Source organism: Mixophyes fleayi, chromosome 2 (assembly GCF_038048845.1).
Source record: "Mixophyes fleayi isolate aMixFle1 chromosome 2, aMixFle1.hap1, whole genome shotgun sequence".
Taxonomy (NCBI): Eukaryota; Metazoa; Chordata; class Amphibia; order Anura; family Limnodynastidae; genus Mixophyes; species Mixophyes fleayi.
Window position 1 is genome coordinate 263045386 of NC_134403.1, and position 13592 is coordinate 263058977.

The 13592-nt window shown below is 39.1% G+C and overlaps 1 protein-coding gene and 1 long non-coding RNA gene across 3 annotated transcripts in view; one reads left to right on the top strand and one right to left on the bottom strand.

The window, feature by feature from the left end:
• LOC142138943 (uncharacterized) overlaps positions 1-13592 on the top strand; it is a 40531-nt gene that overhangs the window by 23460 nt on the left and 3479 nt on the right. The window lies entirely within an intron of this gene.
• The window catches only part of PIK3C2B (phosphatidylinositol-4-phosphate 3-kinase catalytic subunit type 2 beta), a 114730-nt gene continuing 107130 nt past the window's right edge, over positions 5993-13592 (bottom strand). For both annotated transcript variants that reach the window (XM_075196085.1, XM_075196084.1), the window contains exons 31-33: positions 12698-12804; positions 10323-10448; positions 5993-7689 (exon numbers count right to left, since the gene is read on the bottom strand). In XM_075196085.1, coding sequence (XP_075052186.1) covers positions 7501-7689; positions 10323-10448; positions 12698-12804 — 422 coding nt within the window. In that variant the 3' untranslated portion in view covers positions 5993-7500. The remainder of the gene's footprint in view (positions 7690-10322; positions 10449-12697; positions 12805-13592) is intronic.

Consider the following 13592-nt stretch of genomic DNA (forward strand, 5'->3'; position numbering starts at 1 on the left):
CATTCCTGAAGCTAGACGTGTAGCTGTGAAACAGGAGGTTAGGAAAACGTTGGACCTTGATATCATTGAGGAATCCAATAGAAACTGGAATAGCCCCATTGTGTTAGTGGCCCAGCCAAACGGGAGTTTTCGTTTTTGCAACAACTTTAGGAAGTTAAGCGAAGTCTCTCATTTTGACACATATCTGATGCCCCTCATTGATGAATTAGTGGAAACCTTAGCCAATAGTCAGTACCTCATGACATTAGATCTAACCAAAGGCTACTGGAAAATTCCCATAACACCATCTGCAAAGGCTAAGACAGCCTTTTCAACCCCAGATGGGTTGTTCCCATATAAAGTTCTGCCTTTCGGGCTACATGGGGCTCCCGCCACCTTCCAGAGAGGCATGAATCGTCTCCTAAAACCACACCAGGGGTATGCAGCTGCATACTTAGACAATATAGTCATCCACTCCCAGGACTGGGAGACACATCTAGCCAAAGTGGAGGCAGTATTATCCTTGCTTAGGGAGGCGGGTCTAACCTCCAATACGGAAAAATGTGCATTGGCTATGCATGAGGTCAAATACTTGGGGTATGTTGTAGGACAAGGTCAGGTCAAACCCCAAGTAGATAAAGTAAAGGCCGTCAGAGATTGGCCCAAGCCTGTGCGGAAGACCCAGCTGAGAACCTTTTTGGGCCTAGTGGGCTACTATTGCCGGTTTATGGCTAAGTTAGAAACTAGGGATGCTCCTTTTACAGAGCTCCTAAAAAAGGGTTATCCAGACAAGCTGGTCTGGTCGAAAGCAGCGGAGGCGGCCTGGTGGGATCTTCGGGTGGCTCTGTGTTCAGCACCAATACCAAGCACCAGATTTCAGCAGGAGCTTATATCTCCAAACGGATGCCTCTGAAGTAGGTTTAGGCGCCGTGCTGTCACAGAGGTTGAATGGGAGAGAAATACCCATCCTCTATATGAGCCGCAAAACTTTTGCCCTTGGTCACTGACCATGCACCACTGAAATGGATGCACAGAAACAAGGAGGTGAATGCCTGGGTAACTAGGTGGATCCTGGTGCTGCAGCCCTACCACTTCACAATGGAGCATAGGCCAGAGAGTCTGCACAAAAATGCACACACCCATTCTCGTCGGGATGCGCTCTCTGCAGTGTCAGCGTTACCAAGGTTAGTAACACTAAGGGGAGGGGTATATGGCAAAGAGGGATATTTGTCAGTTCCCCTATAAGAGAACAGATAGGACCACAGTTAGTCCAAGGTTAAGCTTTCCCTAGGTTCCTCTTAACACATACGCACACAGCTGTTGCACATGGGTGTAATAAGTTTGCTTTGCTGTGATTTGTTGTAGTGCTGGGGTGAAGGATAAAGGCACTGTCTGTGTGGGAACACCGATGCCAGTAAGTGGCTGGCTTGCAGACAGGGAAGTTATGTCTAGCCAGATGTAGGTGGTGGGGATTTTTGTGTTACTGTTTCTGGATGACTGCTGTATCATTGCTAGAGCCGTTTACCATCCTGACAAGCATACCTGTGTCTGATTCCGGTGAATGCTCTACTTTCTCACAAATATATATATATATATATATATATATATATATATATATATATATATATATATATATATATATATATATTAAATATAAACAAAAACAGACATAGATCCTCTGCACTCACCATGTACAGACTGGGGTGCAAGAGGGGGTTGCCCACATTGTATAGACAGAAAAACAGGGATACTCTGCACTCTCCAAACACATAATTAATGCTGTACTAAATACTGTTCTATATTAAAAACAGGGAATGTTAGTTAAGTCCCATGACTCTTGCACCCAATTTTCTACATTTTTTACATTTATTAATTCCAACTTGTGTCAGGTGAGTCCCAGGTGTCCCATGGCTGCTAGTGCTTGGGAAAGTCTTGCCTTTAAAAGCTGTGTGCAGGTAAGCCTTAAGCCCAGATAAAATAGCATAGCATTTGATCATGTTAGGACTGACCAGAATAAGAAGACTTTAGCGTCAGTTGGTCAGCTTAACCTATATTGCAATATGTGGAACTAACATTCCCCGTTTTTAACCTAGAACAGTACCTGGTATAGCATTTATTATGTGTTTGGAGAGTGCAGAGTATCCCTGTTTATATATATATATATATATATATATATACACACACAAAAACAAAAACAGACATAGATCCTCTGCACTCACCATGTACATACTGGGGTGTGCAAGAGGGGGTTGCCCACATTGTATAGACAGAAAAACAGGGATACTCTGCACTCTCCAAACACATAATTAATGCTGTACTAAATACTGTTCTATATTAAAAACAGGGAATGCTAGTTGCAGATATTGCAATATATGTTAAGCTGACCAACTCACGCTAAAGTCTTCCCAATCTGGTCAATGACATGAAGTGAATAATATTGATTATCTTATTACAATGTCACCTGGGATATATTAGGCAGCAAGTGAGCTGTCCGTTCTTAATGTTGATGTGTTGGGAGCAGGAAAAATGGGCAAGCTAAAGGATTAGAGCGACTTTGACAAGGGCCAAAGTGTGATGGCTAGACGACTGGGTAAGAGGATCTCCAAAATGTCAGCTCTTGTGGGGTGTGTCAGTTATGCAGTGGTTAGTACATAACAAAAGTGGTCCAACGAAGGACAACTGGCGACAGGGTCATGGGCACCCAAAACTCATTGATGCACATGGGGAGCGAAGGCTAGCCTGTCTGGTCCAATGCCACAGAAGAGCAACTGTAACACAAATTACTGAAAAAGTTAATGCTGTCTATGATAGAAAGGTGTCAGAACACACAGTGCGTGATGGGGCTGCATAGCCACAGACCGGTCAGAGCGCTGATGCAGACTCCTGTCCACCACCAAAAGGTCCTACAATGGCCATGTGAGTTCCAGGAGCAGGTGGAATGGAAGAAGGTGACCTGGTCTGATGAATTCACTAAAGGCTGTGTACATTATTTACCTGCGGAGAAGTTGGCACCAGGATGTACTATGGGAAAAAGGAAAGCTGGTGGAGGCAGTGTGATGCTCTGGGCCAGGCCTGGCCAACCTGTGAATCTACAAGTGTTGTGAAACTACAAGCCCCAGCATGCTTTGCCAGTAAATAGCCAGCTCATTTCTGGCATGGTATGCTTGGAATTGTAGTTTCACCACACCTGGAGAGCCATATGTTGGGCAGGTGCTCTCAATGTTCTGCTGGGAAACCTTAGGTCCTGGCATTCATGTGGTTGTTATTTTGACATGCATCACCTACCCAAACATTGTTGCAGACCAAGTACACCGCTTCATGGCAATGGTATTCCCTGATAGCAGTGGCCTCTTTCAGCAGGATAATGCACCTTGCGACACTGCAAAGACTGTTCAGGAATGGTTTGAGGAACTTGAGATACTGACTTGGCCTCCAATCCATTTCAGTATCTTCGGGATGTGCTGGAAAAACAAGTCAAAGTCATGGTGGCCCCACCTCACAACTTACAGGACTTAAAGGATCTGCTGCTACAATCTTGGTGCCAGATACCACAGGAAACCTTCAGACATCTTGTGGAGTCCATGCCTTCACAGGTCAGAGCTGTTTTGGAGGCAAAGGGGGGACGGGGGACGGGGGACGGGAGGGGTTTAGAAAATATTAAGAAAGTGGTTTTAATTGGAATATAATTTTCTGTATAAAAAAAACTGACTTTAGCGGGCGGCCGTGGCTACATATCGATCCTGTACAGTTCTCTCGTGTCCTCCTCATCCCCTTCCACGGAACCGTCTGAATGGGCATGGGAACTGGATCTTGGAGTAACTCTGGACGAGGAGGGATGGTCGCTCATTCGACAAAAGATTTCAAGATCTTCCATTAACACAGCCATTCAGGAAAACAAATACAAGATATATACAAGGTGGTACATGGTTCCTGCGAGGCTACACTCTATCTTCCCCCAAGCCTCAGACCTATGTTGGCGTAACTGTGGATATGTGGGTTCTTTCCTCTACATATGGTGGGACTGCCCGCTTGTGTCCAGATTTTGGGATGAGGTACTTTTACTGGTTCAACAGGTTACCTCAATCAAAATGCCTAAGAACCCGCTATCGGTGTTACTGTATCAACCTATGAAAAGAATCTCGAAGTCATCGGATAAACTTGTTCCAACACATTTATAATGCAGCTAAGCTTCAGTTAGCTAGTGATTGGAAGAAAGCTACACAACCCTCTAGAGAGGCTGTTATTATCAGAACCTGGCACACTGCCTCCATGGACTATATAACAAGTCTTCTCCACGACACAGTTCCCCCTTTCCACAAAGTGTGGGGCCCTTGGTATAGTTTTAACAATAGCACTATGCCAGGCCTCTTATAAGCCTTATATGCTCTCTCCCCCCCCCTTCTTTTTCTTTAATTCCCTTCCTTTTTGAGTTTCCTATATATCTGTCCCTGTGTCTCTCTACTTCCTTTCTCCCCTTTTACTTGTTTCTTTCTTCTCTATCTATCTCTCTCTTATTCAATACCACCCGGGCTTGTTGGGCTCACGGACAGAGACGTATCCCCACTTTGGAATGCCCCTTCCCTTTCCCTCCAGTTCCCCCCAACAAAATAAATCATCATCATCATCATTTTATTTATGTAATCAAAAAATGTCCAGCAGCTTATCCTACTTGATATATATTCCCAACCTTACATAGTCTATCTTTGGTACGGAAAAATCTTCACTTTTTGTCTTATTCACCCATTAGGCCTTTAATTTCCAGCTAGCACTTGGAATGTACCACATTGTGAGAGTTACATTTAAGTACTACGTGTTTTTTTTTTTTGTTTATCTCTCTTTTCTCCGATTTTGAGTATCTTATATTCTCGGTACTCGATTACTGTCAATGACATGTATTGTTGTGCTTTAGGTCTACCTGCTGTTGCAAATAAAAAGTTTTAACAAAAAAACAACTGACTTTAGTTGGGTTTACAACTAATCCCAAATTCTGTACTTTTCAGTGGTTGATCCTGTGCTTACCATATAGGCACAGTTCAGGGTGTAGTATAGATATGGTTTAATATTTTATTTAGTTGTCTGGAGGTAGAAAAAGAGAAAAAGTAAATAATGTATTGGCTTGTACCTGCTCTAAATGCATTGCTTAATGTTTTTTTTTACATTCCTTCTTTTCACCATGGTCCTTATATTGTCCAGGCAGTTGTTTTTTGCTCTTGTGTACAACACAGGCTCAGCTATACACTGGGCATGGAATATATCCACCTGGGAACATTTATGAAAACTGGAAAATGTGTTGAAACCTACATCATCCATTTATATATTTGCTTAGATTTTCTTAACTGCACAAGTAAAGTCTGATTGGTTCCTACAGCAGTGTTCAGAAATGTAGCCCACACAGGAATTCTATGTAATATCCAATGGAAAGACAAATGTAACAACTCTGTCTAGAATATATAACGTTCTTTGAAAAACCTTTCAGGAAGCTAATAAGATAAATCAATAGTTTAATAAAAGTTAAAGGATTACAGAAAGAAGCCAAGTAGTAATTTGAATCCTTGAATTTTTGCCACTTGGACTTACACCACCTAAGGCAGCTCTACTTCAATTAATATTTTATACTGGATACCAGCAAAACTGGTATCCAGTATATTATTCAAGGCTAGTCTCCAGTTCCAATATTAAGATATACATTAATATTCCACATGCTATTAAAATGTATTATATAGGCAACATGGGTATTATGTGGGAGGCTGAGGCTATAGTTGAACAGCCCTTTATAGAAATACAGTTGCCACTAAAGCTGTAAATTTGTAACATTGCTAGTAATAGTATTAGACAAGCGCCAAGGACCTAAACATGTTTGGTAATTATTCATCTGGAGATGGCTCAAACAGAAACAAAAAGGTACAAAAATGTGATTTGTAGTAAATATGATACATTGGGAACACCCTCTTCTAGAGTAGACAAACAATTTATAAGACTACAAATAATGTGGAAATTAGACACAAATACTGCAGACATTAGAACAACAGTTCATTTATTCAACACATACACATAATTATTAGGTTTGCATTAGTGGTCAGTAATAGGCAGAGGTAAATGGACTACTCTACTCTCTGCCCTCTCTAAAGAAGCTCTCCTTGGGAAGCACGTTCTTTAAAATTGTCCACAGCATGAGAACCCAAATTCTTACCATAGAAGAATTACAGACTCCACTTCCAGCACACACCCCAGGCTTTCTTCAGATTTTGGAGAGACTGTACTATAACCTGCAGGGAAGTTACTGAATGGTGTAGCTTAGATGAACCAATCATCATTTTGTGTCACTTATGTCCCAAATGTCCTGAAAATCTTTCAAGTACAAAATGTCAACAAGAACTTTATTGATTATCTTATTGATTATATAACAGTCACAATTTCTTGGCATCCTACGAGTGCAATCACTGGCTTGTGCAAAGACAACGTCACTCCGGAGATCACTCAAATGGTCCCCTTGGTTCTACCTACAGACATATTTATTATTTTAAAATGTACTTATACTGACAAACCAAGTAATTTGTATCCATACATCTATAAAAAGCTATTGAGCGTATAGTGGGTTTTCAATATGGTTCTTAAAAGTGACTCTCAAAACTAGAGCAACATTGAGTTCACGTCTCCCATCGATCTTAGAGAATTACAGGTCACAGATCTATGGCTAATTCACAACCTTAAGGTTTTTGACATAATAATTTGTAAAGTGAAGTACTAGCCCTTTTAGACATATACATTCTGGGGGACATATTCTATGCTAGGTAGAGTTGTTATTGGTCCACTTATTTATTACTCCAATTATATATTGCTGGTTACACTTTCTTTAAGCTCTTATTTCAGTAAGATTAAGGGGACACATCTACTAAAAAAGAAGATTTAGACCTAACTATGGAAACTAAATAAATACAGAAATTATAATAAAACGAAATGTAGAGAAAAAGGTGTAAAACAAGATACATACATCTTCAATGCAACTGCATTAAAAAAAAAAGGTGCTTAGATCTGTTTGCACTGGTAGTTTTGCCCAAACGTTCCAGGAAGTGTCAAAAAAAAAAAAAAACCTGCTAAATTGTTTTCACCCACCCCAATATGATATCATGGACAAATCCTATTTACATATTCAAAATAAAAATGCATAACAATTCTAGGCCCTTTAATCCTCCCCACCCTCAAAAAAAATCCCAGCAAATGTAAGCGATATTTGCACTAGTCTGGTTCCCTTGACACAAGGTAAACTTATTAAAGTTACTGTAATATTTCCAGTCTTTGTCTGAAACCCTTCTCTAGAAGGAAGTCTGTAATTATTTGCAGTTTCTTGAATTCCCTTGGAAAAAAAAATATAATATATATTAATATCCGCTGTCAATTAAAATGAAAACTCCTTGAGCTCGTTTCTGGTTACAATAGCCTCAAACAAAACAAGGCATTGTAGAGCAATCACCAAAGAGGTGACACATGCTATTTTCTATGGTACAATTTGCTCAGTGTTCTTTAATTTGCTGTTTGGCTAGCAGAACCAAGCTTGAACCAGCACATCTTCTCTCGACTGAGGTCCAGTTCTCTGAGCACAATGGTGACTTCGCCGAGCAGGATATTTTCCCAGAATCCTTCCTCACTGAGCACTGTTAGCCAGATCTCACGTTGTTTAAGGTCTCCTTTGGGAATCCCATCATAAACTAGCTGTAAAACAGAATTGGAAAGAATTAAATAAAACATTAGTTTAACACCACAGACCCATTTTCTAATTTCAGTACAATAAAACAGTGAAACAAATGGTTGTATTCTTATTATTGACTTACAATGCTAACAGAAAGGTAAAACAAAGTAAACCCATCGACGGAGCATCTAAGTATAGCAAGATAGTCACTGGATAGATGATGATGAATTAATTTAGGAAACTAATCACATTTAGGAGTTGCTTTGTAGGAAAGCAATCATCCAGCAGACAGGAGGGAATTTGTGTCACTTTCCATTTTCGGTTAAAGAATAAAAATCACTTATTGGGCTGCAACTTCTCAAATTGCCTTAGATGAGGATTCCTTCGTCCATCTTTCATTTAGAAAATAAGCAAAATAGGAAAACTATAGGCAGACACATAGTGGTGTAATATCCTCAGGTATCAGGGGTATAAAAAAAAGAGTCCCACGTTATCAAGGGTTCATGTGCAATTACAAATTGGCAAATTGAAATTTGTACGAATTTCAGAATCCAACAAATCAAGAGATTTGCCCTCTGCAAATTAACTCACAAATTGATCCTAAAAAAATGCCAACTAAATAATACCCACTGTAGAATGAAACTCTGCTGCTGTGCATGGAACGTAAAGAAACCTATCTGCAAAGAATCAAAACATATGTCTATAGCCTTATAAAAGAAAGGTGCTTTCAACACTCAATCTTCCTGGATTGTACAGGGGGACAATGTCTGTGGATACTCTCTGTGACTGTTAGCACAGTTTACCATACACTTGTGTGTGCACTGCATTTGCGGTCTTAACAATACTGCCGCATTGCCTGCCTGATTTATCTATTGTGTTTTTCTTACACCCTCACTACAGCAATTGGACTTCACAAGACAAGAGTTCTCTGTACTTGTCATTGGCACCATTAATTATCTAGATGTAGAAATACACAGGCTATTCTGTATAATTTCAACTGGTGTATTAGTTCAACTTCACTGACTGGCACAAATCATAATTATTTTCGGTATTTATGACTCGCACCTTGAACTATTCAAAAGTACAACAACCAGGCATTTTGATGGGAATAAGGCAAATGCTTATCTTTTTTTTCTAAAATAAAAAAGGGTGGTGTTTGGAGAGGCCATCTTTGAGAAGTGTAGACTACACCTACTTTTATGCAGTTGTAGAAAAAAGCAGATTTCACGTTTTTCCAGAGAAAAATTATAGATATGATATAAACGGTGGAAAGTGTGCATTTTTAGGGAAGTTCTATGTTTTGCTAAGTGGAAGTTACTGTAAATGCTTTGTAAATGTGCACATTTGATTTTTTTTTTTTTGCCATTTATATACAATTCTCATGTTTATTTATCGCTTCTCTAGTTGCCCACCCATTGTTTTTCATCTCTAGACAGCGACATTACATCCAAGAACAAAAGTTTTACAATGTTTTCTTATATTTAAATGACGAAACATGAGGGTATGGCTTCATTAGAGATCCCTGACAAGCAGAATTGCCTCATAAAAGAAAAATACACCATAACATATTTTGAGTCAGAGCAAAGGTCACGAGGGATGTTCATGGGAGCCTTTCAAATTCATATGTCAGCTGTACACTCTGCAGACAGATAAGCTGTTCTGATTGCATGATTTTATGCTTTCTACGTGTCCTAATTTATCTCCAATAAAGAAATACATCTCTTCCTTGTACACATTCCATAACCCGATGCAGTGCGGGCAACAGAGGGTATGCAACCCATATCCACTGTAACCAAGATAAAGTCAAATCTTATGGAGTCTTGGGACTTTGTGTTACTTACAAAATATGTATTCTTATTTAAAGCATATTTGCTATATAATAGTGCATTGAAATAATATGTATGTTATTTAATTGAAACCAGTTTTGGGTACAGGCTTGAAAGACGAAGAGCTAACAGTGACTTAATCTACATCCTTGGATTTCTACATCGTACCATCTACCCAAAAATTCATTTGCACTGCTAGAATATCTAAAAACAGAGATTTTTGTATCAAAAAATAGGTCTCAACTTTGGAGTCCTATATAGCAACAGAGCACTTTCTTTTTTAAATAGTACAACATTTTTAGCCTATTACTTTTCCTGGAAACTTAATAAATATTTTTTATACATTGGAAAATTGTTTTATATTCATTGAGCTGTTCTGCAAGCCTGAATGACAGTAATAACTGCTTCAAACTGTACTGTCAAGAACAAAAGAGGATGTTACACGAATATCCTTTACTTATAATAGTCAATCTTTCCCAGTACTTTACATGTAACTTTATTGTTAATTGTGTTCCTGATCAGTGCACAAATTTCATTGCATGCGTCACCCTACATGAACAGGAGGCACTGGTATTGGACAGATTGCATGCCCACCATTACTGACTGTCCAGCTGAACTGTTGCCGTCCCCATCAACACAATAAAAAATAAATACAAATGTAAATAAAAACGTGATTATTTGACATCCCATAATATTCATACTTAAATTGCTGCTAAGGCAAGAGCCTCATCTCTGGAGAGTCCTGTCTGCCAGAACAGATGCAGATATAATATATATATATATATATGTTAGCATGTCTGTAAGCACTCCCCCAACATGCAGATAAATACCATTTCATTATAGGTTGGGTTGCATGTTTTCTTTGCTACTTTAGTTTTCCTCTTCGTTGTCTTTTGTGGATCTGGTAAGAGATAAATCTTCACATACGGATTTGGCTCATTGCTATCCTGAAGAGGCTGTTCAGAAGAGAGAACAGATAAAAATATGTTACCTGAGCATAATAGTCTAAATATGACCTTAAAGGTGCAATACCACCAAGGGAAATATTTCCCTAATATGCCCCTCCCACTAGAGCCCAGGTGACTGCTACCTACAGCATACAACACCAGGAAATCAATTAAGCTAACCATCATTAAATGGCGACAGAGGGGTGTGTGAGCAGGAAGACCAATCACAATCTGAGATTGTTTTTCACTCTGCGGATCTGCAAGCATAAGTGCACTTGTCCACCAAGCACATTACAGGTCCTACTTCATTTTCTTTGGAAACACCTCCATAAATGAATTATCCACCTAGTTTTGTGATAAACCTTGTGTGGGAACAGGAAGAACCTACCAACCAAGTCCAGCCTACTACCACTTTATGACCACCTTTATTTCCATTTTTCTAATATAATACTACTTCTTGGTGTAGGTTAATTTATGGCTTAAATTATAATTATGGGCGGCAGAGGATGTCAGGACTGTCTATAACATATGACACTTATGTGTTTGTAGTTTTTTAAAACATGGGTCAAAGTGTGCCAACAAATGTGCTATCCAGTAGAAGTGCAAACGTAAGAACCAAAGTCCCATTATAAGTATAGGGATGTTCTCTGGCACTTTTGGAGGTGGCAGATAATTTAAGGCAGAGTTTCCCAAACCCAGTCCTCAGGGCTCCCTAACAGTGCAGGTTTTCCAAATCTCCTTGCTGGAGCACAGGTGTATTCATTACTGACTTGACACATTGTAACAAACCCACAGGTGGTCCTAATTATGTCACATGTGATCCGGAAAACCTGCACTGTTAGGGAGCCCCGAGGACTGGGTTTGGGAAACTATGATTTACGGCCTTCTGCAGGTAGAAAAAGTCTGTACCACCTTTGAAAAGCAGGCAACTTTACTTTAAATTAACCTTTACCTATCCCTTTATCTTGTTTAAAAAGAATCCTGAGAAATTAAGACTTGTTTCTGCACTTCTGTATATGCAAACGTGTGCATCTAAATTATCATCAAGCACAACTCCTCCTAACAGCTGATGCAGAGCCGTAACTTTAGAATTCTAGCGCCTGGGGCGAGAAAGACAAATGCCACCCCCCTAGCTCTCAATTTTAACCAAATGAACCTAAACTATTTATAAATTGCGCCCCCCTTCAGCGTTGCGCCATGGGCGGTCACTCCTGTTGCACAGCCCTGGTTACGGGCCCTGAGCTGATGTAAACATCTGCACCTCCCCAAATGCCACTACCCTGGCCTGCATGGGTGCTTCTTTGGCAAACTGGGCATACTCCCACAAAACTAGGTACATGATATCACAAAAGAGCCTTTCCATTGCGTTTTTTCCTTTATCGTTCATAAATGACCCTTAATGATTTTTTTTAAGCAATAATGTTTTCCCATTATTTTATTTTTATATTTAAAAAAAAAAAAAAAAAAAAAAGACTGATTAGAAAAATTGTACATTTGTATTTAAACATATTCTCATATTAAGTTTTCATGACATATCTCTTTACATTTCATAAGCTCCCTCTTCCTGGCCCATCTGGTGCTGGGTATTCCCTTGTGATTCGTGCTTGTTCTTGCCGCTATATGATGTCATTGTAGAGCAATACACAACACAAAGCAGCTGATGTAATTTACCTGTCTGAGTAAGTAACCAGCAACATCAGTGCAAGTCACTGTAGATTATTTGTGCCTGACACACGCAGTTCACCTAACAATCCTATTGTGTAGGTGGCCAGGAAAAGAAGCAACTACTGAGGTTGTGGTCACTACTGTTTTTACATCATTAACAACTACACTTAAAATTGAAGCTGTTTACATCTGTAGCAACATTAACTATATATATATATATATATATATATCTCCACTTTTATGAGCTTATTAGAACTAAAGAAATTTCAGATGTCAACTTCTCTTAAATAAAATGTCGACTAAACAATATTTAGGAGCCAATTCAATTAGGCCGCGTTATATAAAGTAGTTTCTCATTAAGACAGTAAGTAGGTGTAGGGGGAGCAGGAAAGTCTCCTCTCTCCTAACAAATTTACTTCTGCAATGGCCCACAGTCCTTACCATCCTCTAACCACTCTTGTATCCCCCCAATTTACCTTTCTGTTCAGTATTACGCCACACTTGCTTAGTAAAACCATGAACCCATTGTTTGTTACCACTGTAAAGTATGTGAACTTTATTTTTATTTTCAGTTTAGTATTATGTATACTTACCAGGCTTCGGATATGCATCACCATAATGAACAGCTGGTCATTCTTATAAGAGATGGAGAGTTTGACCTCTCCTCCAACTTTCCCCACTGGTACAGCCCATGTTGCATCTGTTAACGCAAACCAAAAGGTTTATTTAGAAAAAGGAAGACTTTCTCTTGGTATAAATCTCCTTATCCAACAGTATGCCTAGTTCCATATCTACTGGATGTTTGTTTTTTCAAACTGACAAAATATTTATTGAAATGAAGGACAAATAACATGAAATTTATAATAAAACACAAGATTAATTGCAGAGTTTAAAATATGTTCACAACATGAATGGTTTAGGAAACAATACAAAATGTGTTTCCATACTCCACACTCAGCTGACTCAGACATGTCAGACTGGAGTCTGTGGGACTTCAGGTAGCCTTCTCTTTATTAGTCAGTCCTAAAGTTTTCAAATAAATGCACAGTAAACAATTTTATAGTCAATGTCCATGCTTAGCCAAGGGTGGTTTTATTTAAAATGGTGGTTGAAAGTGAACCAAACCAACCAAAATCATTAACTAGTGCAGAATGTATTCCAAAAGAGAGAGAGTGTGATCCTGAATTGAAAGACTGTGATCCTCTTACATTCATCCTCTGATATTTGACATCTCTGGCCTATTTTTCTGCACTGCCTTATTCAGTTGTGTGTTGCTGACTGATACCCCTGTTTGTAGTGGAATGTGAAAATGTAATGACTGCACATGACACCTAGCTCAAGACAGGGAAGTAGAAATAAACTAAAGTGCAGCATTAATGTTTACAAATCAGAATTTGAAATAAAAAAAAATCCCATAGTGAAATTTTAAATACTTCCCCTTACAAAAATATTTGAAACTGTGTATTTTATTACCAACTTAGTGATAGA